Genomic DNA, 21,003 nt, shown 5'->3' on the forward strand with positions numbered 1-21,003 from the left:
AGATGCATCCTTGAAGGACATCTGGTCAGGATGGAAAATGATAAAAGGTTCCACAGCCATGAGTGCCTGTAACTCCGAGACTTGTCTAACGGAGGTTATTGCTAGGAGCAGAGCTGTTTTCCAGGATAAGAATTTTATATCAGCTGCAGAGGCTGGCTCAAACGGAGGCAGTGTGAGTTTTTCCAGGACATAGTTGAGGTCCCATGCAGGTATTGGTGCTCTCCTTGGGGGTCTTATGTTTTTGGCCCCTCTGAGGTACTGTCTTAGTAATGGATGTGAAAAAATAGGTGGTTCTGTATTGTAATGAGCTGAAATGGCAGAGGCATGAATTTTAATTGATGAAAAGGAAAGGCCTTTATCCAGCATCTCAGTTAAGTATTGCAAAATCTGAGGAATATTTGGAACAATCGTGTCAATACCTTGTGCCTGGTTCCAAGCACAGAATCTCTTCCATTTTTCTGCATAAGATTTTCTGGTGCTAGGCCGCCTGGCCTCCAAAATTACATCCATCACTGCTTTAGAGAGAGGTGTGTCTTGAATGGCTACATTATCCGCCATGCTGCCAGGTTTAAGGACCTGAGTTGGCTGTGCAGTTGTCTTGTTGGGTCAGTAAGTGAGGAATTTGAGGTAATGTCCAAGCTGGGCATTGAGACAGGCTCTTTAGTATTGGGTACCAGTGCTGGCGGGGCCAGTCTGGGGCAATCAGTATCATTTTTGGCTTCTCTTGTCTGACCTTGGGGAGGAGAGGCAGAGGAGGAAAGGCATATACTGTTAGGTTTTTCCAGCTGAAAGATAGAGCATCCACTTTCCATGCTTGCTTGTGATAAGTCCTTGTGCAGAATCTCTGTAGTTGGCAGTTGTGAGGGGATGCAAATAGGTCTATGTCTGGGCATCCCCAGTTCCTTGTTATCATGCTGAAGACTTGTGGATCCAATTTCCACTAGTGGTGATCCATTAGGTTTCTGCTTAGTTCATCTGCCAGAGTATTTATCCTTCCTGGCAGGAATTGTGCTTGCAGATGTACTTGGTAAGTCAATGCTGTATCCCACAAGTTCATGGCTAGTCTGCAGAGGGGGTAGGAATGTGTGCCCCCCCCCCTGCTTATGTACCACGACTGTAATATTGTCTATCTTTATCAGTAGTTGCCCTGGATAAAGTAGATCCTGGAAGGCTGTCAGGGCATTTTGAAGTGCTAGCATCTCTTTTTGATTGATATGTAGATGCATTTGATTTGCGGACCACGTGCTCTGAATACATCTTCCTGCCATATGGCCCCCCCAGGCATAATCTGATGCATCTGTTTTCAATGTCTGCCTAGCTGTGGGTAAGGTGAATGGCTGTCCCGTGTTGTGGTGACAGGCTTTTGCCCACCATCAAAACTCCTGTTGCAGGCAGGGAATGAGGGTAATTATGGTTTCCAGGCTGTGGCAATGTTGAGTCCAAACACTTTTTAGATACAACTGAACTTTCCTCATATGCAGTCTTGCAAATGGAATTAGCAGAATGCAGGATGCCATGAAGCCCAAAGCCTGCAGGATTTTTCTTGCAGATAACTGGGTCTTTGTTGCCAACATTTTGAAATAAGTAGTCAGTTGTCTGTGTTTGTCTGGCATGAGATAAGCCATCTGGGCAGTTGTACTTAAGCTTGCACCCAGGAATATTATCCCTTCAGAGGGTACGAGTTTTGATTTCTTTTTGTTTACTGTGTACCCTAGGCCTGTTAGTACTCTTTTTACATACAAACGCTAGATGCTGTAGTAGAATGTCCTTGTTCTCTGCTTGAATAAGGCAGTCGTCCAAGTAAGGATATATTTGTATTCCTCTTTGTCTGCAAAATGCAATTACTGGTGCCAGGCATTTCGTGAAGACCCTGGGCGCAGTAGATAAGCCAAAAGGCGGTGCAGAGTATTGGTAGTGCATTGAGCCAGCTATAAATCTGAGGTATCTTTCTGCATGACTGTCTGATTGGGATATGCAGGTATGCCTCTTTTAGGTCTAAAGTCACAAGCCAAGCCTTCTGGCCCAGCATGGGCAGAAGCTGCTGCAGAGTTAACATTTTGAATTTTGGAATATCCAGGAATGTGTTTAGTATAGACAGGTCCAGTATTGGTCTCCAGGCTTTGGCCTTTCTGGGCACCAAGAATAGCCTTGAGTAAAATCCCAGTCCCTGCTCTTGTTGTGGTACTTGCTGAATGGCTCTCATATCCATGAGGGAGGAAACTTGTTTTTGTGCCTCTGCCCATTGATTGCGTGGCAGGTCTGGCATACCGTTTTGCCTTGGCAGGGTGTGAAAGTGGAACCTGTAGCCTTGTGATACGATATTTAAGACCCATTTGTCCTGGGTGATCATGTGCCAATTTTGTGCAAAAAGTGCTAGTTTTCCCCCCAAAGAAGCTGCCAGAAGACAAGTGCTTGGTACTGGCAGGGGAAAGTCATTGAGACTGTTTCCTGTATTGCTGTAATTTTTCCTCTCCACTTTTGGAGGTAGAAGCACCCCATTGTTTTGGCCTGTATGAGCCTTGGGGCTGTGATTTGCCTCTGGGGCGTCTGTATCTGCCTCTTTGTGTCCTGTCTGACACTGGAAAGGACCAATTCTTTGTAGGCCAGTTCCTGCTGAATCTGGGAGGCTGTACCTGTAAGAAATCCTCGACTGTTTGCATAGATTTAGCTTTGTCCTCCATTTTCTTTAACACCAAACAAGGTATCATGTTGTAATGGAGCATCTAATAGTTTTGCTTTAACATGATTGGGCAGATTCTGTTCTTTTAACCTAGCATGCCAACTAATGACGAACCTGTAACAGCGGCCCTGCAGGAGGCCACTAGAGAATCAAAACCACAATGCAAAGTATGCTTTCCCACTTGCTCAGCTGCATGCAATAAATCCTGTATTTCTTTGTTTTCTGCACAGTCTGAATTTGTCAACATTTTTCTATTTAAAGCAGTGACATAAGATATTGCTGATATTTAAGCATATGAAACTGACAATTTAAAGCTCTTACAGCCAAGGTAGCAGAAGTCTAAATCTTTTTTCCCCCATCTGTCTAGGACCCTTGAATCCCTATCAGAGGGGATAGGGTTTTTTGCAGTGGATGCCTTGATCCCTTTGGGACCCTGAGAGATAGTTTCTGGGTCAGCAGCAGGGTTTTTATAAAGAAATTTATGTGAATCAGGAACCCTGTAGTATCTGTCTGGCTTAACAGGAGCTGGTGGCAAAGAGTCAGGAGACAGACCGGACTCTGAAAATACATCATCTACAATGTCTAAAACAGGAGGAATAGCAAAGGGCCTGTGCTGAGGTAATAAAAGGAAGTCTCTGAGCCCTTTTCTTGGATTATGAGTAATCTTGGCTCTCCCAGTGGAAATGCTCCCTCATAGTGTGCAGGGTCTCCCCAAAAGAATAATCCTCAGGAGGAGAGGCTGAAGGGATAGATTCCTCAGCATCAGAATCCTCACAGGGAGGAAGAGAATATTCCTGTTCAGAAGAGGAATCAGAGGAAATGGAAACCTGATCTGAATATTCATATTTTATCTCTTGCCTAGGCCTCTTATCAGGAGGGAGATGGGAACACCGATCAAAGTAATTAGGTCTTCGGCCATTTTAAGCATTTGTTTTTTAGGCATGGAGGCCTGTCCAGGAGAATGCTGTACTTGTTTCTTTGTCTTTACAGCTGCTTTAATCTTTGCCTTTGAAGCTGAAGTTGGTTTTACATATAACTGTGTAGGCCTGAAAACACCCTCAGAAGCCGATGCCTGCTCAGCGGCTCCAGACCCATCTGAGGGAATAGTTTCCGAGTGTCCAATACCTTGAGTTTCCAGCGGCCTAGTCAGCTCCATGTGGGAGTCAGAAGCAGCCTGTGGCTCTGAGGTAGCGGGCGTCAGGGGCTGCGAAAGCGCCTCACTGAGAACCGGTGAACCAGCGACATGCCTAGCAGAAGCCTCGTCGGTTTTGGACCTCGGATGCCTGTCCTTTTCTTTGCGCTTTTTATAAACTCTGGTAGCCGGTTGTTCCGACATTATTATATAATTGAATCTTCTGCCAAAGTAATGAAATGCAAAATCGAACCGACGCTTAATAGTGCGTTGGTTAAATCTAGCACAAAACCGACAACTAGCAACATCATGGTCAGGGCCTAGGCAAGGAATACAGTAAGAATGAAAATCCTTATGAGGTATTTGCTTCCCACAAGAAATACAATTATTAACTTTTTCTGACATCGGTCTGGAGCAAGAAAAAAGTTTCCCCAATGGGGTACTTAGCTTTAATGAAGACTTCAGATCTGAAATTCGAATTTGAAAATCTCAGGAGTCGGCCAACCGGCACTTGCAAACTGCTTTTGCTTCGGGCACCAATGGGGCAAGAAAGACTGAAGAAAATGGCGTCAGCTGCATCTTTTATACCCCTGGCGCACTGACGTCAGGGAGGAGGTGACTGCAACCGACGCCGGACCTAGACTTTGGAACTCAGGCCGACTGCAGGTAGCCTGCCAGCAGGATAACCCAACTTTAATGACTGCAACAGTGAAACACGATGAACATCAACCCTCAGTCCCTCAGATACAATTAGCCAAGGTTCCCCTGCAACATCCGCAACGGATGTCTGCACAGCCTCAGAGGATGTGAGAGAAGCCGGATCCATGTCATCCTTCGACTTGGTCATGGCAGAAGAATCTGATGGAACAACCAGACGATCTTTTGGGCTTTCACCAGCCATGAGTGAAACGTCTGGGGGAGGCGGTACAGCAGCCAAATCCGACCTAATTTTTTTGATCATCTTTGTAGACTGCTTTCCCACAAGACAAGAAGATTCCACCACAGAACCCTGCACCAACAACTTAAGACACTGTTTTTTCAGGTACACAAAGAGGAGAGATGACTACAAATGGTCTTAGGGACAAATGCTTGACAAAATCGAGCCCCTTGTATGGGCGCGAGAAGCATCCAAGAAATAAAGACACTGCTCGTGATGGTCCTTAAGGATTCTTATGGCGATCTGTCTCCCACACTGATATTTTCCCTTTCTGGATGACATGTAAACCCGCAAACCAAAAGAAAAATGAGATGATAAAACCACAATGAGGCACCTACCTGAAAATGACTTAGTAGCCAGCACAAAAGGAGGAGTGTACAGACTGAAAGCAAAGAAGATGGTATGTACATCCATATGTCACTTTTATGCTTTGGTATACTGGACGGACGTTGGGCTACCCTTGGCAAGCAATCCCTTTAGTGAAGAATACTGCAACAGTGAGATGGAAGGACATCTCAGAGACTCAAATAAAAAGATCAGTGGTCTCAAAAATCTTAGTTATAAGGAGAGACTGGCAGCCTCCTCTTTGTACTCAGTCTCTGACAGACTCTTATAATGCAGATGTGAGTCTAGCCTTACAAGCCATGACAGCTCCAACCCCCTGGCATCTTACTCCTTCACAGAACAAAGAGAGGAACAGTCCTTGAAGGTTACTAGGATGAGTCCCTATCCATGCTGCCAGTCTAAGACTCCACACGTGGGTACACTAGTGATTCACATCTATTGTGTTAGGAGGATACATGACTTAATACTGAAAGTGTTTTTTCTCTCTCCCCTTATTTAAATTAGCTGTAAACAGAAAACACAGCTGCGTTAGGAATGTGCCATAAAGTGCAGCTGAGTAAGATGTCCTACTGATCACACTACTTTAATAATCCAATAATGAAGGGTTATACTGCCAAGGTAACTAGACATCCAGCTGGTATAAAAAAGCCTACATTTTCCCAATACAATATACATCCGGTGTATGACCTCAGACAGTGGGTGCAGGGGGTGCATAAGTGGATGTATGGAAGTAAGATTGTCAGGCTATCTTGCCATCAGTCTGAACCTCGCACCATATTGTTACCACTGCCCTAAAATGGATGAAAATAGGAATTTAACCAAGAGCTCATCCATCTTCTGTTGGAAACAAAACTCATAATTCTTAACAAAACATGAATGAACTCAAGTCTGAAGTGCTACTAGCCAAGTTTTTTGACCGCATGTTATTTTTCTGGTACCCTCTTTACAACTCCTGGGACAATAAATCTCTTAGTGATTAATGAGTAAGAACTGAAGCTGCAGAGGTCATGCATCTCCCTCTTTTGTGCCTTATCCTCTATCCCTGCTGCCTCTACTGGGTAAGCAGAGACTCCTAAAACACCAACATATGAGCAGTAGTTAAGGGCCATAACAGCAAAGGGTATATGTGAGGTGCAAGTCTTCTATTGAAAGTGGTTAAAAATTTTACTCTGTCATATGAATAGACCCTATAGTAGACTTCTTACTTGAATCCATGAACAGCACTCCTGGATCAGCCAGTCGTTTTTTATACACGTAATAGTAGTAGTCATGGACCCCAGAGAAACAGAATGACTGCTGAGGATCAGAGGATTGAGAATCCACCTCCAAACATGCACTATTAAAATCATCCAGGGCTGCCAGGACTTGAGAAATGGACAGTGTTTTGAGTTCAAGCAGATCCAGAAAGTTACTATATCTAGTCTATGCCTGAGAAAATACTGACTATGACGACAGTGTTGAAAGGGCATGTTGATAAAGGTGAAAGAAGAAAGCAGAAAAGCTGGTTTGCTGCTTAACATAAAATAATTAAGAAAAAAACGCTATTACGTTCTAGCAATTCTTTGTGAATACACTGGGAAGAAGGAGTGAAGTGGCAAGTTTTGTTTTCTTGGTCTTCGCAATCTCTACGGCTGGTGAATGCCACCAAGAAATCTGGACACAGCCAAAAATAATGGGGGGACAAAGGACCAAAAACAAGGACATACTTTAAATATTGATCGAACAAGTTTAGAAAGTTGTTAGAATAACCAGTTTTGTCTGTGTGCATTCTCTAAAGGACATGTTGTAAAAATCTGGGCATTCTGTGAAATTCTGGACAGCTGAGAGGTATACATGAAATTAAAAGACACATCAGCTCCACTGGCATCAAGTAATAAAGCCCTGACTACAACCTAGGTAATCAGAGTCTGAACAGTGGCTCAAGCTCCTACTGGCACTGATGTGCCGGGAAGGGAGTAGTGCAGCCCTGCCATCTCACCTCGCTTTGGTGGAGAAGGGATAGGTGCATGCTCCTACTGCGGACTCCCCTGTAGAGAGTAGAGGACTTGCTGCAGTGCTGCTCTCAAGGGGAGAGGGAAACACAGTCTTGAGAGCTTACATCAACCACTGAATTGTGCAACATGCCCTTGTTAATGCCCACTGTATGTAAAATGATGGGGTAGTTACAGGAATGTGTAGAGGAGTTCAGGTCTTAAAGTCACAAAACTCCCAAGCTTCAGGACAGTGATGACTCTTGCTTCTGTTGCCTGTTTCGCACCTCTCTGAGGAATGAACAGGCTTGTATGGGAGAGTGGAGAGAGGGGATTTGATGTTCCCCAAGAAAAGAACATGATTAAAAAAATAAATAAAACTAAAAAATTAAGTAAAAAAAATGCTCATTTCTTAAACAGAAAGCTATGGCAAATCTGGATAAGATTTTAAACAGCAAAGACATTACACTGTCAAAAGTTCTGCACAGTTAAAGGTATGGTACTCCCAATAACAGCAGCATAATATATGGCAGAGAGAGATGGATCACAAGTAAGGATGTGTGCTTGATATTGAAGACTGTATGCGTCTGAACTCTGGTGCTGGGAGAAAAATGTTTGACAATTTAGTGGACTATTAAGATCAAAATCAGCCAATTTTAAAAAGTTTGCAAGAACTTAAAAAAACACTTTTTGATGGGCAGACCTAGAGCGCTGAAGTCCTTGAGGTCACAAAAACTAAGACTTGATCCCATAAAAGTTCCTGCACTATCATGGTCTACATTTTACTGAGCTGATGAATATTGGTACTAGACAATCCTTTATTCAGTAAAGCTACTATATTAGACCTACTAGCCAACATTCCAGACAAGGTCCAAACACTGCAAGCTCTTCCAAACTCTTCTAACAATTGCTGGCAATTCACAACCACCTGGTTCTTCAAAGCACCCCCATTATCAAACTCATTAGACTTATCCTAGACTTCAACTAACATCCTACTTGCTGAACTTACTCATACTAATTACGGTACTTGATACAGCTGCAAAGCTGTCGAAGCTGCATATTCAACCTTTGTCAAACTAGTTGTTCCAATGCAGAACAGGCTATTTCCCATTAGGAAAATTAAGACTCAGTGGGCAATCAACCCCTTAGCACGCATCTGAATTACTTGGAAAAGATGGAAAGCTGATCCTTAAAAATAACAAACACAAACAATATCACAAGCTACAAAATGTGACCAAACCTATAATTAAAATACACCAAGACTCTTATTTTAGGGAACTCCAGGTAAAAAGAAAGCTAAAGTAGCCAAAACATGTCTGCTATAATATCTCTTACCCATGTAGCAATAAAGTATTAACAAAACTCTGAAAAGGAGGGAAACTAAACCATGAAATTATTCAGGGTGTCAAGAACAACACTTATTTATTTGCATTTGTTTACTGGGATGGTCCAGCTGGGCCAGAAGTGCCTGTTTTCAGTGGAGTCCCGGGAAGAAAAGCTCTGTATACAGGACATTTCAAATACAATAGAGAATTTACATTAATAAAGACATTTAGTACATATTATTGGCAGCTTGTACAATTGGTGAAAAAAACAGTACATAAGTAATCATTCTCAAATCAAAGACATTATACAAGAAATACAGAATATATACATGACACCATTCCATACGAGTAGTTTTCAGCTAGCAAAATTTATATAGGACACTTCATGGAATGGGTGCAAAGCAGATATAGGAATTAGAGACTGGGTACTTAAACTTTTCACACATTTAGAAGGTGTAATAATTGAGTGATAGGCTATACAAGTCCTGTTGCATTCAATCTACCCATGTCCAACTCATCTTACTGCTATAATGGCAGTTCAGTCACTCCAGTTACTCCATTTCATAAACATCTTGAATAGCCTGCTGCCAAAATTTCCAAGATGCAGATCAATGAGCTACCAAAAAAAAAATATCCCCCAATTCCACATAAAAAAAATACAATCAGAAACCCTAATTAGCTGCATCACAGCCTTTATTTATAAACTTTCTCTTGTACATCTGGAATTATTCCACTCAGCTTCAATCTCACTTTAATACTACCTCTACCAAAGGCTGCTTCCCCAACCACTGCAACACACTATCTAGCTAACCCTTCCTACTAACAAAAGTGTTTGAAAAGTGGATTTATAATCAAATACTGGAATACATTCCCCAACATCACATTCTCATATACAAACAGTGTGGATTTAGACCCAAGTACAGCAGCCAGACACAGCATTACACACCCTAACAAACATAATTTATAGCATGGCTCAGGAGTTAACAGATAATCTTTCTGGATATGAAACATATCTTTGAAACAGTTGACCAAACATAAATGACATAGGCTTCTCATCTGATGTTACCTCATGGTTTAAAATCTGCCATAAAAGACTTGCATTCAGGTTTCAGAATTCAGGACACTATCCTCTTCCAGAGAGAGAGAGAGAGAGACTGGGATCCCCCACAAGGGACAGTTCTAGGATCATTGCTGTTCTCATTTTTCATTAAGGATTTGCCATGGGACTTCCCCAAAATTGTCTTCTTTATGCCAACTTAGTCACTAGCAAAAGCTGCTAAGAACACAAACATCCATCCATGGATTTACAGTACGATTTTGCTACACTGTGAAACTAGCTGTACGTTAATTTGCTGGTGATCAATAACTCTAAAAGCAACTTCGTGCTTTCTGGTACTCCCTAGTCACTTAAAAATACCAGTAATTTAATCAAAGACCTCAATGGATTTCCCCTGCCTATCACTACTCCCCAAAAGCTTCTGAGCTTAATTCTTAATCCAAACTTAACTTTCATGCCACAGAGAAAAATCTCAAACAAGGTTCTTATTCAGCTTAAATTCTCATATACACTTTCCAGTCTTCTTACCCCAGGAGACAAGAAAGGCATTAGCCATTACTATTCTTATAACAGACAGGAGTGAGTATGCACCACCAATTATCACCCTTGGCACTCTAACTCCAGACCACAGAAAATAAGATTCTTGGATTCATCTTCTTGTCAGACTTCACAGAACATCACTGTCTCACTATTTCTAAATGCAACTGGCTTCCCATTCAGGCTAAAGCCTCATGACTTCTAAACACATTCCTCTACAAATTGCTTAGTAATAGCTACCGCCCACCAGTAAAAACAGCACTGTTTCAAAGACCTTGCTAGTGTGATCTTTATAGTATTAACTACAGCTAGCTAGACCCATGTTCAAGTTAACACAGTGAAACAGCCTTCACCAAACTGGCACCAGCAAGCTGGAATGCCATTCATAAGAAAATCAAAAGCACTACTGAGTTAACATTTAAAAAAATCTCTCAAGTTACACTTGGCCAAAACCAGCAAATCCATGTACTTCAGATTTACTGGCTAATATGGTAGGTCATTGCATACTGTACATACAGTAGATAGGATAATGATGTATATTATACCATGACCCCCCCCAAAACGTGCACGCTGATTGGCCAGCGTGCCCGTTGTAAATCGAGTTATACTAATGGAAAAAGGTCCGGTCGCCCGGACTTTTTTCCATTAGTATAACTGCTTTTAAAACACTGTCTCGCTATGTTAAATGGGTTTAACATGGCGAGACAGCTTAAAATAAGCAACGGAGATCTCCGCTGCTTATTTTAAAGCTGTCTCGCCATGTTAAACCCATTTAACATAGCTTAGTGTTAAAAAACAACGGAGAAAGCAAGATCTCCGTTGCTTTTTTAATCTCGCTATGTTAAATGAGTTTAACATAGCGAGACAGTTTTAAAATAAGCAATGGAGATGTCCGTTGCTTATTTTAAAACTGTCTCGCTATGTTAAACTCATTTAACATAGCGAGACATTAAAAAAAAGCAACGGAGATCTTGCTTTCTCCGTTTTGCTCAACTCTGATGTACTGCGCAGGCGCAGTACATCAGAACTGCCGCGGATGCCAGACATCTGCGGAAGGGCAGTAAACAGGCATTATACTATGCCATTATTTAAGAAAAGTAACAGTTTCTTTTCTTAAATAATGTCATGATAATAGCAATAACACGCCTGGGTGTGGGTAATGCTAAATTTACCCATGGTTGGCTTTGTACCACGCCAACCGTGGGTAAATTTAGCATTACCCACACCCAGGTGTGGGTTATTGCTATAATAACTACTACCAAAGACAAAAGGACACAAAACACACACACCAAACATGCAAAACAGTACGTCTATCCCCCAACCCTAAAATCCATGAACTCCCACACATACACCAACCACTATGACCTTTGCAGTCTAACATTCATTTTCATAAACATACCTACAAACACTATACAAAATGTTCAATCATTTGACCATTTAGTCAAATAAGCCTTTGACATTGTTTTCAGTGCTTTTTCACCAAAAAAAAAATACTTTTGAATAAAATGTGCTTCAGAGATTTTTAACAATACACTTGCATTTATAAAAATTAATTGCAACCTGGTCTATATTATGCTTGCAATCTAAACTACTTTGTTCTGTTCACTTACAGATGATGACACACACATGCCAACTATTTCTGAAATAAAATACATTTATTCTCATGCTTAAAAATGATACAGTGTAATACAAAGTACAGTTTTGTACCTACCATAAATGTAGATGTCCGATAGGTATGCATCTGCAGTCCTAACATATGGGTTGTCCTGCCTCAGGCAGCCCTTCGGTCGGCCGGATTCCAAAGTCTGGGTCTGGCCTCGGCTGATGTCGCACTTCACCCGACGTCATAGCTGCTGTGTATTGGGTATAAAGGCATCAGCCGACGCCATTTTCCTCAGTGTTTCTTGCCCCAGATGCCAGGTGCCCTCTAGGAAGGCTAAATTTGGATAAATGCAAATAATTCCAAACAGTAGAGAGCAAACAATATAAGAATGTATATACATATATACAAACAAATACACCATAATAGATTCCCCCAGCTAGCTAAAAGAGGGGTAAACACCCTAGGAATACCACAGAGGGGAAGGAGGGCGGGTAATCCTGACTGCAGATGCATACCTATCGGACATCTACATTTATGGTAGGTACAAAACTGTACTATGTCCTTCAAGGATGCATCTGCAGTCCTAACATATGGGTAGAATACCATAGCCAAACTGGGGGAGGAGGTACTAAGATAAAGATGGTGTAGTTAAGATCCCTTGCAAAACAGCAGTTGCAAAACCTGCTCGGGATCTGGAGTATAAAGGAAGATTATAATGCTTGACAAATGTATGCACGGAGCTCCAAGTAGCAGCTTCTAAAATGTCTTTGGTAGCCACTCCTCGTAGGAAAGCTGTAGTGGTAGCTGTAGCTCTTGTGGAGTGAGGCCTGATATTTTCTGGAGTTGTCTTTCCATGAAAAGAGTAGCAAAATCTAATGCAATTTCCTATCCATTTTGAGATGGTCTGTTTTGAAATTGCTTTTCCTTGCATTCCTGTTGCATATGCTACCAGAAGCTGGTCAGTTTTTCTGTTGGTCTTAGTTCTGTCCAGATAGTAGCGTAATTGTCTGTGCACATCCAAGGTATGTAGTAGTCTTTCCCCCCGTTCTGTGGGTTGGGGAAGAATGTAGGTAAGTGAATCGCTTGGTTCAATGATACTCTGGAGACTACTTTTGGCATAAAAGTAGGGTTAGTTCTCAGAGACACTCTATCCTGATGGAAGATAAGGAAGGGCTGTACTGCCATTAATGCCTGTAACTCAGATACCCTTCTTGCTGAAGTGATTGCAAGCAGGAAAGCAGTTTTCCAAGATAAGAACTGTAATTCTGCTGTTGCTGCTGGTTCAAAAGGGGTAAGTGTTAACTTTTCCAGCACAAAGTTAAGATCCCATGTAGGCAAAGGTGGTTTCCTTGGAGGCTTTACATTTTTGATTCCTCTCAGGAACTGGCTGAGTAGAGGATGAGAGAAGACTGGAGGATCCATGTTGTATTCTGCTGAAATTGCTGATGCATGAATCTTAATGGAGGAGTAGGACAGGCCATTGTGGAAGAGTTCTGCTAAGTATTCCAGGATGTTTGCTATGTTTGCCAATGATACATTTTCCCCTTTTGCTCACTCCAAATGAGGTATCTTTTCCATTTGGCTGAATAAGTCTTCCTTGTGCAGGGTCTGCGAGCCTCCAGGATAATGTCCTTAACCCTCTGAGATAAATCTGGGTTATTTTGTTTTATGCAATAATCCAAGCAGCTAGCTGTAGTGTTTTCAAGTTTAGATGTAGGATCTTGTAGTTGTTCTGTGTTAGAAGTAAAGGACATAGAGGTAGAGGCCATGCGTGTGTCCAAGACATGCTTCTCAGTAGCGGGTACCAATGTTGCCTCGGCCAGTCTGGAGCTATCAGGATTATCCCTGGCTGATCCTCTTTGATCTTCAGTAGGACTTTGTACATCAAAGGAAGAGGTGGGAATGCATATGCTGTCAGGTTTTTCCAGCTGAAGGATAGGGAGTCCACCCTCCAAGCAAGTGGGTGGTATGCTCTTGTGCAGAATTTCTTCAATTGGTGGTTGTGTAGGGAGGCGAACAGGTCTATTTCTGGTAGTCCCCATTTCTTTGTTATGGTTTTGAAGATATCTGGATGCAGCATCCATTCATGAGCATCCGTGGTAGTTCTGCTTAAGGTGTCTGCTAGTGAATTTTCTTTTCCTGGTACAAATCTGGCCTGGAGATGAATGTTGAGGTTCAGGGCCACATTCCACAGGTCCATTGCCATCCGGCATAGAGGATATGAGTGTGTACCTCCCTGTTTGTTGATGTACCACATGACTGTGGTGTTGTCCGTCCTTATCAGCAGGTGACCTTGTTGAAGAAGTGGTCTGAATGCCTGGATTGCATGTTTCACTGCCAGCATCTCCTTTTGATTTGTGTGTAGATTCAGCTGGTCTTGTGTCCATAAGGCCTTGTATAAACTTGTCCACCATGTGCGCCCCCCAGCCTAGGTCTGAGGCGTCCGTGGTGATGGTCTGGCTTGGATGAGGTTTGTGGAAAGGCAATCCTCTGTTCAACTGACAGGCCTGAGCCCACCACAGGAATTCTTGCTTCAGGCATGGAATTATTGGAATCTGGGCTTCTAGACTGTGCTTGTGTTGAGACCATACATTCCTTAGGTACCATTGCAACTTTCTCATATGCAGTCTGGCATGCGGAATCAATATTATGCAGGATGCCATGTAACCCAGGGCTTGCAGGACTTTCCTTGCAGTAAGCTGGGTCTGTGTTGTTAATGTCATGAAATAGACTGGTAGTTGCTTTTGTTTTTCTTCTGTGAGAAATGCCATCTGAGTTGATGTGTCCAGTTCTGCACCCAAGAATGTTATCCTTTGGGATGGTACCAGTCTTGACATTTGCATGTTGACTGTGTATCCCAAGGCTTGCAGCAGTTGTATAACCTTTTCCAAATCTTTTGTTAATTTTGTCTTGTTGTCCGCTTGTATTAGGCAGTCGTCCAGGTATGGGTAAATTTGAATTCCCTGAAGCCTGCAATGAGCAATTACTGATGCCAGGCATTTCGTGAATACTCTGGGCGCAGTAGATAAGCCAAAGGGCAATGCTGAGAATTGATAATGCTCTGATCCTGCAAGAAATCTGAGGTGTCTTCTGCAATCTGGTCGTATAGGGACGTGCAGGTATGCCTCCTTGAGATCTAGAGTCACCAATCAAGACTCCTTGCCCAGCATGGGAAGAAGTTGCTGTAGGGTCAGCATTTTGAATTTTGGAACAATGAGGTATGTGTTCAGAGCGGACAGGTTGAGAATAGGCCTCCATTGATTTTATTTTCTTGGTACAAGGAAAAGTCTGGAGTAAAATCCTTGTCCTTGTTCCATAGGCGGTACCTTTTCTATAGCTCTCATCCTTAGTAGGTTGTTGATTTGTCTTAGAGCGTTTGTTTTTTGGCTTGGTGGTAGGTTTGGCATTCCTCTCTTTTTTGGTAGAGTGTGGAAGTAAAACCTGTAGCCTTTGTCTATTGTTTGTAAAGTCCATTTGTCTCCTGTAATGTAATGCCAGTTTACGGAAAATAAGGCTAGTTTTCCGCCCAAGGGTGCTTCCAGTTGTTCCCTGGTAGGCGGAATCAGAGCCAAGTCATTGTGTCTGTCCTGGGTGGCCTAATGGTTAAGGTGTTTGCCTTACAAACACAAGGTGCAGGGTTTGAGACTCACAAAGGATAGTTGGCTAAGCTTAAAATGGCTCGCAAGGGCAGTTAGCTTAGTAATAATCTATAAAAAAAAAAAAAAAAAAAAAAAAACATGTCCTGTGGAAGTGGTTGTAGCTGAATCTGTGGCAGTACTTCTCTGGTTGTTAGGCTGCCACTGACGTCCCCTGTAGGCACCCCTGGATTGACCTCTGCCTCTTGGGCGTCTATTTCTGCCTCTCTGTGCTCTGGAGGTGTCTGGAAAGGACCAATTCTTCGAAGGCCAATTTCTACTAAACCTCGGAGGTTGGACCTGTAAGAAATCCTTGACTGTTTGGACAGATTTTGCTTTTTCTTCCACTTTCTTTAGAACCTGCTGTGCAGGGGAGCCAAACAAACTTTGTTTCTCCATAGGAGCATCTAGGAGTTTTGACTTAACATGGTCTGGTAAGGATTGTTCTTTTAACCAGGCATGCCTTCTAATCACTGTTCCAGTCATAGCTGATCTAAAGGAAGCCTCCAGTGCATCATAGCCACATTTTAAGAAATGGTTACTGACCTGCTGAGAGTTATGTACCAAATCCTGAAGGGACTTGCGGTCTATAGGTTCAGGAGAGGACAGTTTTTTATTTAGCTGGTCTAACAAAAATTCCTGGTACTGACTCATGTAAAATTGACAGTTTAAGGCCCTGGCCGAAAGAGTAGCAGAAGTATAAACCTTTTTACCCCATCTCTCTAATGCTCTAGATTCCCTTTCACAGGGGAGAGGGTTTTTGGCAGAGGCAGCTGCTACAGCTTTGGGGCCCTGTGAAATGGTTTCAGGATCTGCAATAGGAGCCTTATACAAATGGTAGTGTGTGTCCGGGACCCTGTAATATCTGTCAGGCTTGGCAGGGGCCGGAGGGAGAGAATCAGGGGCAGTACAGGCATCATTATATGCATCATCAACAACTGTTAGTACTGGAGGAATGGCTAAAGGCCTATGCTGTGGTAAATGTAAAAAAGTCCTTAGCCTTTTCCTTGAATCTGAAAGATCCTGGCCCTGCCATTGAAAATGTTCTCTCATAGCATGCAAGGTTTCCCCAAAAGAAAATTATTCAGGAGGAGAAGCAGAAGAAATGGAGTCTTCTGCATCAGAATCCTCATAAGGAGAATATGGGCCTTCCTGAGGGTCTGAAATATCTGAGTCATCCAAGGAATAGTCTGTAGAAACAGGATCCGGGGGTTCAGTTCTAGGCCTCTTATCTGGAGGGGGTTGAGAGGCCCTGTCCCTGTCTGGGTGAGGTTGGGATCCCCTGATCAAAGAAATGAGATCCTCAGCCAGGCTGAGCATTTGGGAACTAGAGGTAGGCCTGTGTGAGGGAGTTTTAGCAGGTAAGGCCTTAGAAGATTTAGCTGCTTTAGCCCTTGAAAAAGCCTTGATAGACATAGATGCAGGGGGTCTAGCAGCTCCACGTGCAGGGGTAGATATGTCTAAAGGAATAGTATCTGATAAATCCTGGGTGCCTGCTTCAGCAGGGGTAATTTCCGTAGCAGATTCAGCCATGCTCTGTGAGGCCTCGGCTATCGAAGGCATGCTTTCGGCCGAAGGAAGAACCGAGGACTCGGTTTCAGCCGAAACAGAGACACTCGCGGTTGGCCTAACCGTGGTTTCAGCCGAAACCGCGGACCGCGAGTGTCGGTCCTTTTCCTTACGCTTTTTAGCCAATTGTGTAGTCGGAGTCTCCGACGGCATTTTGTATGCAAAAGCGGGACCAAAAAACTCCTCTGCAAACTCCGACCGACGTCTAAGTATCCGTCGGTTGAAGGAAGCACAGGCTAGACAAGCTGATACGTTGTGGTCTGGGCCTAAACAAGGAAGGCAGTAAGAGTGGAAATCCTTATGAGGTATTTGTTTCCCACAAGTTAAACAATTATTTACTTTGTCTGACATCGGCTGAGGCAAGAAAGAGTCTCCAACGGGGTACTTAGCTTTTTAGAAGTCTTCGGTAGTAGAAATCTGTGGATCTGACCGACCGGCACTTGCGAACAGCTTCTGCTTCGGGCACCACGCGGCAAGAAAGACTGAGGAAAATGGCGTTGGCTGATGCCTTTATACCCAATACACAGCAGCTATGACGTCGGGTGAAGTGCGACATCAGCCGAGGCCAGACCCAGACTTTGGAATCCGGCCGACCGAAGGGCTGCCTGAGGCAGGACAACCCATATGTTAGGACTGCAGATGCATCCTTGAAGGACATCTATAGTTACAGGATTGCTTCTTTTTTCGATAGACTTCTGCTTTAATTTATTTTTAATGTTTTAAATGCTGTTGCAATTTGTTCTTGACATTGCCTATAACTCCAGATCATGACTGAAAAAGGTCTTTGGACCAGTTCATTTACCTGATTAATATTTACTTTATTGATTTCAGTGTATTAATCAAGATGAGACAGAAACAGTCCACAGTACACCTACTGGCTTCTGGCTTGTGCTTAAACAAAAGGGGACTTTCTACTGGCATGCTTGCACTTACAATAGTAGATCAGTAAACACTGGAAACTGTACAGGATATATCTGTAAAAACTTAAAACTAAATTTTATGCAACTAGGTACACGACTATGACTTCAAACTTTTCTAGAGAAGCAATCTCATCTTTTGAACCAAAGTGTATTTTACACAGAAACAAGTTAGTTACTAATCTGCCAGAAGAAATATCATCCAGTTCTAACATACATGGCTCAAATGTTTTTGAATATTCACAACAAGCAATACTTACTCTTTAAGATCAGTGATGAGTTTTTCCTTTTTGTCCAGCTCATCCCTTAGGCTGCTTAGCTGCTTCTGATGGGCTTCTCTGTGACTTTGAATTTGCTGCTCAACAGCTTGCTACAGTGTTAGGAAAAATACCACACTATTCAATCAGAAGAAGCAACTCCAAAAGGACTATATTTGTTGTATACAAGCTAAAACAAAAACTCACCTTGACTTCGTTTGCTGTCTCTACCTTATTTAAATCCTCTTTCTCCATTTCATGAACTTTTTCTGAAACAGTAAAAAATGCATACATCAGTTCGCAATCTTGCATTTAAATGTACAGCAACAAACTTATTTAATTTTGTGTAACTACTGCTCCCATGGTAAACCCGTTTGCCTTTTGCTTACGGCTAATTCACTCACAGTTACCCAAATAGCTTTCGGCTTACTCATATCAGTATTTACACTTCCATCAAGCAAAATGTTACTCTTTAGTGCAATCATTATGATTATGTGTCAGAAAGTCAAAAGAAACAGTCATTTTGAGAAAGCTACAGTTGATGGATAATGGAAAATATGAATGCACAGGACAAAATTTTTATAGGATTCCGCACTCCTCAGTTTGTATTTCTAAGACAAGTCTGAGGGAATACAGAAAAGAATCAGCTTTCTTATAACTGATGATGCAAAGACAAATGTAGCAATGCAAGATCGGGGCTAGTCTAATGACAGTAGTGAAAGGCTGAACAAAATGGGCAGCTGAAGTTCAATTTAAACTACTACACTTGGGCACAAAATCCCAAGCATGGTTAGCTGCTAAAGGAGTGGAACCAATGCAATCAGTGTAGGAAAATGATCTGGATGGTGTTGATTATAACAGGACTGGACCCCCTGAAGCAAAATGAGAGGGTAGTGGCAGCAGCAAACAGAATTGTGGGGTTTATCCTCAGGTGGATAGAATCTGCAAACAATGTTTCCACTCTACATACCACAATTACATGTATGTGCAGTTCTGTTCACAGGAAGGCTACCAGAAAGATCCATGAGATAGTCGGGGAAGATTTAAATGATGTAGAGCTCTTTTAATTTAAAACCAGAAATGACAAAAGAGAGAGAATACTGATGCACAAGATCAGTTCATTGAGAAGTGACACTGTCATTCTGAACAGGATGACCAAGTGCAAGAGGGGGCACAGGAAGTAGAATGTAGGAACACTCTACTTTCTGGATCTTCAAAATTACTTTTTTCACAGAGGGATTTGGACTCATGGAATGGACTTTCAAAATGGGTAGTGGAGTAAAACTCCACAAAGGCATTCAAGGCGGCAAGAAAATTTTGGAAAAAAAAGGTAAAGTGGAGGGTAAAACATTAAAGCATTAAAAGGAGCAGAGTCTCCTTCTTCAGTCAACCAAATTTAATGCAAGACTTGGGTTGTTGCAAAGCACATCTTTATTAGTTACATACATAAAGGAGTCCTACCCTTGGGTTCATCCACTTCCTCCCATTTCAGTTCGGTAATTTCTCTTGAAAGATCCCAAGATAGGGATGAAAAGGTTAGCAGCATCTCAGGCAATGATGTCACACAATGACTCTGTAACCATACCTAGATCTTAAATCTGACAGTTTGCTCCCAGCACTAGCAATCACACTTCTTGAAAATCTGGATCTTAATCCTGCATGTCTGCTCCCAGCACCAGCACACAGTTCTTGCAAACCAAGAAAATCTGGCATCTTTACTACTAAACAAGTAAAGATCATACTTCTTGACTTACAAAGGAGCTCCAAACATTAAGGATGAACACAGTCCACACATTTAAATAGGAGGATGCATAGGTATTTAGAATACTTCAAGAAGGGTTCCCTTACACATCTCACAAAACAGCCAATATGGGAAGATAGTACAGTTGTGTACACTAACCATAAATGTACATGTTCAAGTGTATTCACTGCTACAGACCTAACTTATGGGATTTCCTGCTTCTGAAGTCCTTGGTCAGCCCAACAACCAGAGTAAAAACCTCCTCCTCCCTGGGCTGGTGGACACCCTACCCTGACGTCACTACGGTTGGGTATAAAGGGAGCCATCCAACATAATGACATCAGTATTTTCTTGCCCCTAGAAGGTAGGAGCCCCATAGATGAACCTTAAGCAAGGGACACGGTTAGAGGAAAGGAGGCCTGTAGAGCATCTCTGCAGAGGGTCCTCTGGAAGAGAAGGACAGAGAAATAAGCTGTTATTGTAAGGAAAATGGGGGGATGGAGGGAGGAAGAAGACTGCAACAGTGAATGCACTCAAACATCTACATTTATGGGAAGTGTACACAACCGTACTACGTTGTTTGCGTTTCACTGTTGCAGTCCTGACTTATGAGATGACTCCCAAAGCTGAGATGAGGGTGGTCGGTGCCTTAAGGATAAGAGAAGATGCCCTGCAAGATGGCAGTGGCAAATCCTGCACTGGACTTGAAGTCTGACAGGTGGTAGTGTTTGGTAAAGGGTGGGTATGCCCCTCAAGAATACAGTGGAGGTAGAAGTGGCCCTTGTTGAGTGGGTCCTAACAGACTTAAGAGGCTTTTTACCATGGTAGGTGTAACAAAAGGAAATACAGTGGGAGATCTACTTGAAGATGGTTTGGTGGAAGACTGGTTTTCCTTTAGAGTCCAAGGCAAAGGAAACAATTCTGATTTTCTGAAAGTTTTAGTTCCATCAAGGAAATAGCAAAGTTCCCGGTATACATCCAAGGATTCTTTCCTCCTGGTTCTGTGATTTAGGGAAGAAAGTAGGCAAGTGTATGGTTTGGTTCAAGGAAGTGTCACTGACCACCTTGGGCATAAAGGAAGGGTTAGTTCCGAGTGATACTCTGTCTCGATGGAATATAAGACAGAGTTCCACTGCCATGAGGGCTTGAAACTCAGAGACTCTTCTAGCTGAAGTGACAGCCAGTAAAAGGGCAATCTTCCAGGTCAAGCATTTTAAAGCAGTGGAAGCAGCTAGTTCAAAGGGAGGTAAGGTCAACTTTTCTAGAACAAAGTTGAGATCCCAAGGAGGGCTGGGCAA

General features: G+C 42.6%; 1 protein-coding gene across 1 annotated transcript in view; it reads right to left on the minus strand.

The window, feature by feature from the left end:
* Positions 1-21,003, minus strand: part of KIF5B (kinesin family member 5B) — a 2,669,048-nt gene that overhangs the window by 687,224 nt on the left and 1,960,821 nt on the right. The window contains exons 22-23 of the mRNA XM_044066703.1: positions 18,172-18,233; positions 17,968-18,077 (exon numbers count right to left, since the gene is read on the minus strand). Coding sequence (XP_043922638.1) covers positions 17,968-18,077; positions 18,172-18,233 — 172 coding nt within the window. The remainder of the gene's footprint in view (positions 1-17,967; positions 18,078-18,171; positions 18,234-21,003) is intronic.

This window comes from Protopterus annectens, chromosome 3.part1 (genome assembly GCF_019279795.1).
Source record: "Protopterus annectens isolate FY-2018-M chromosome 3.part1, PAN1.0, whole genome shotgun sequence".
Taxonomy (NCBI): Eukaryota; Metazoa; Chordata; order Ceratodontiformes; family Protopteridae; genus Protopterus; species Protopterus annectens.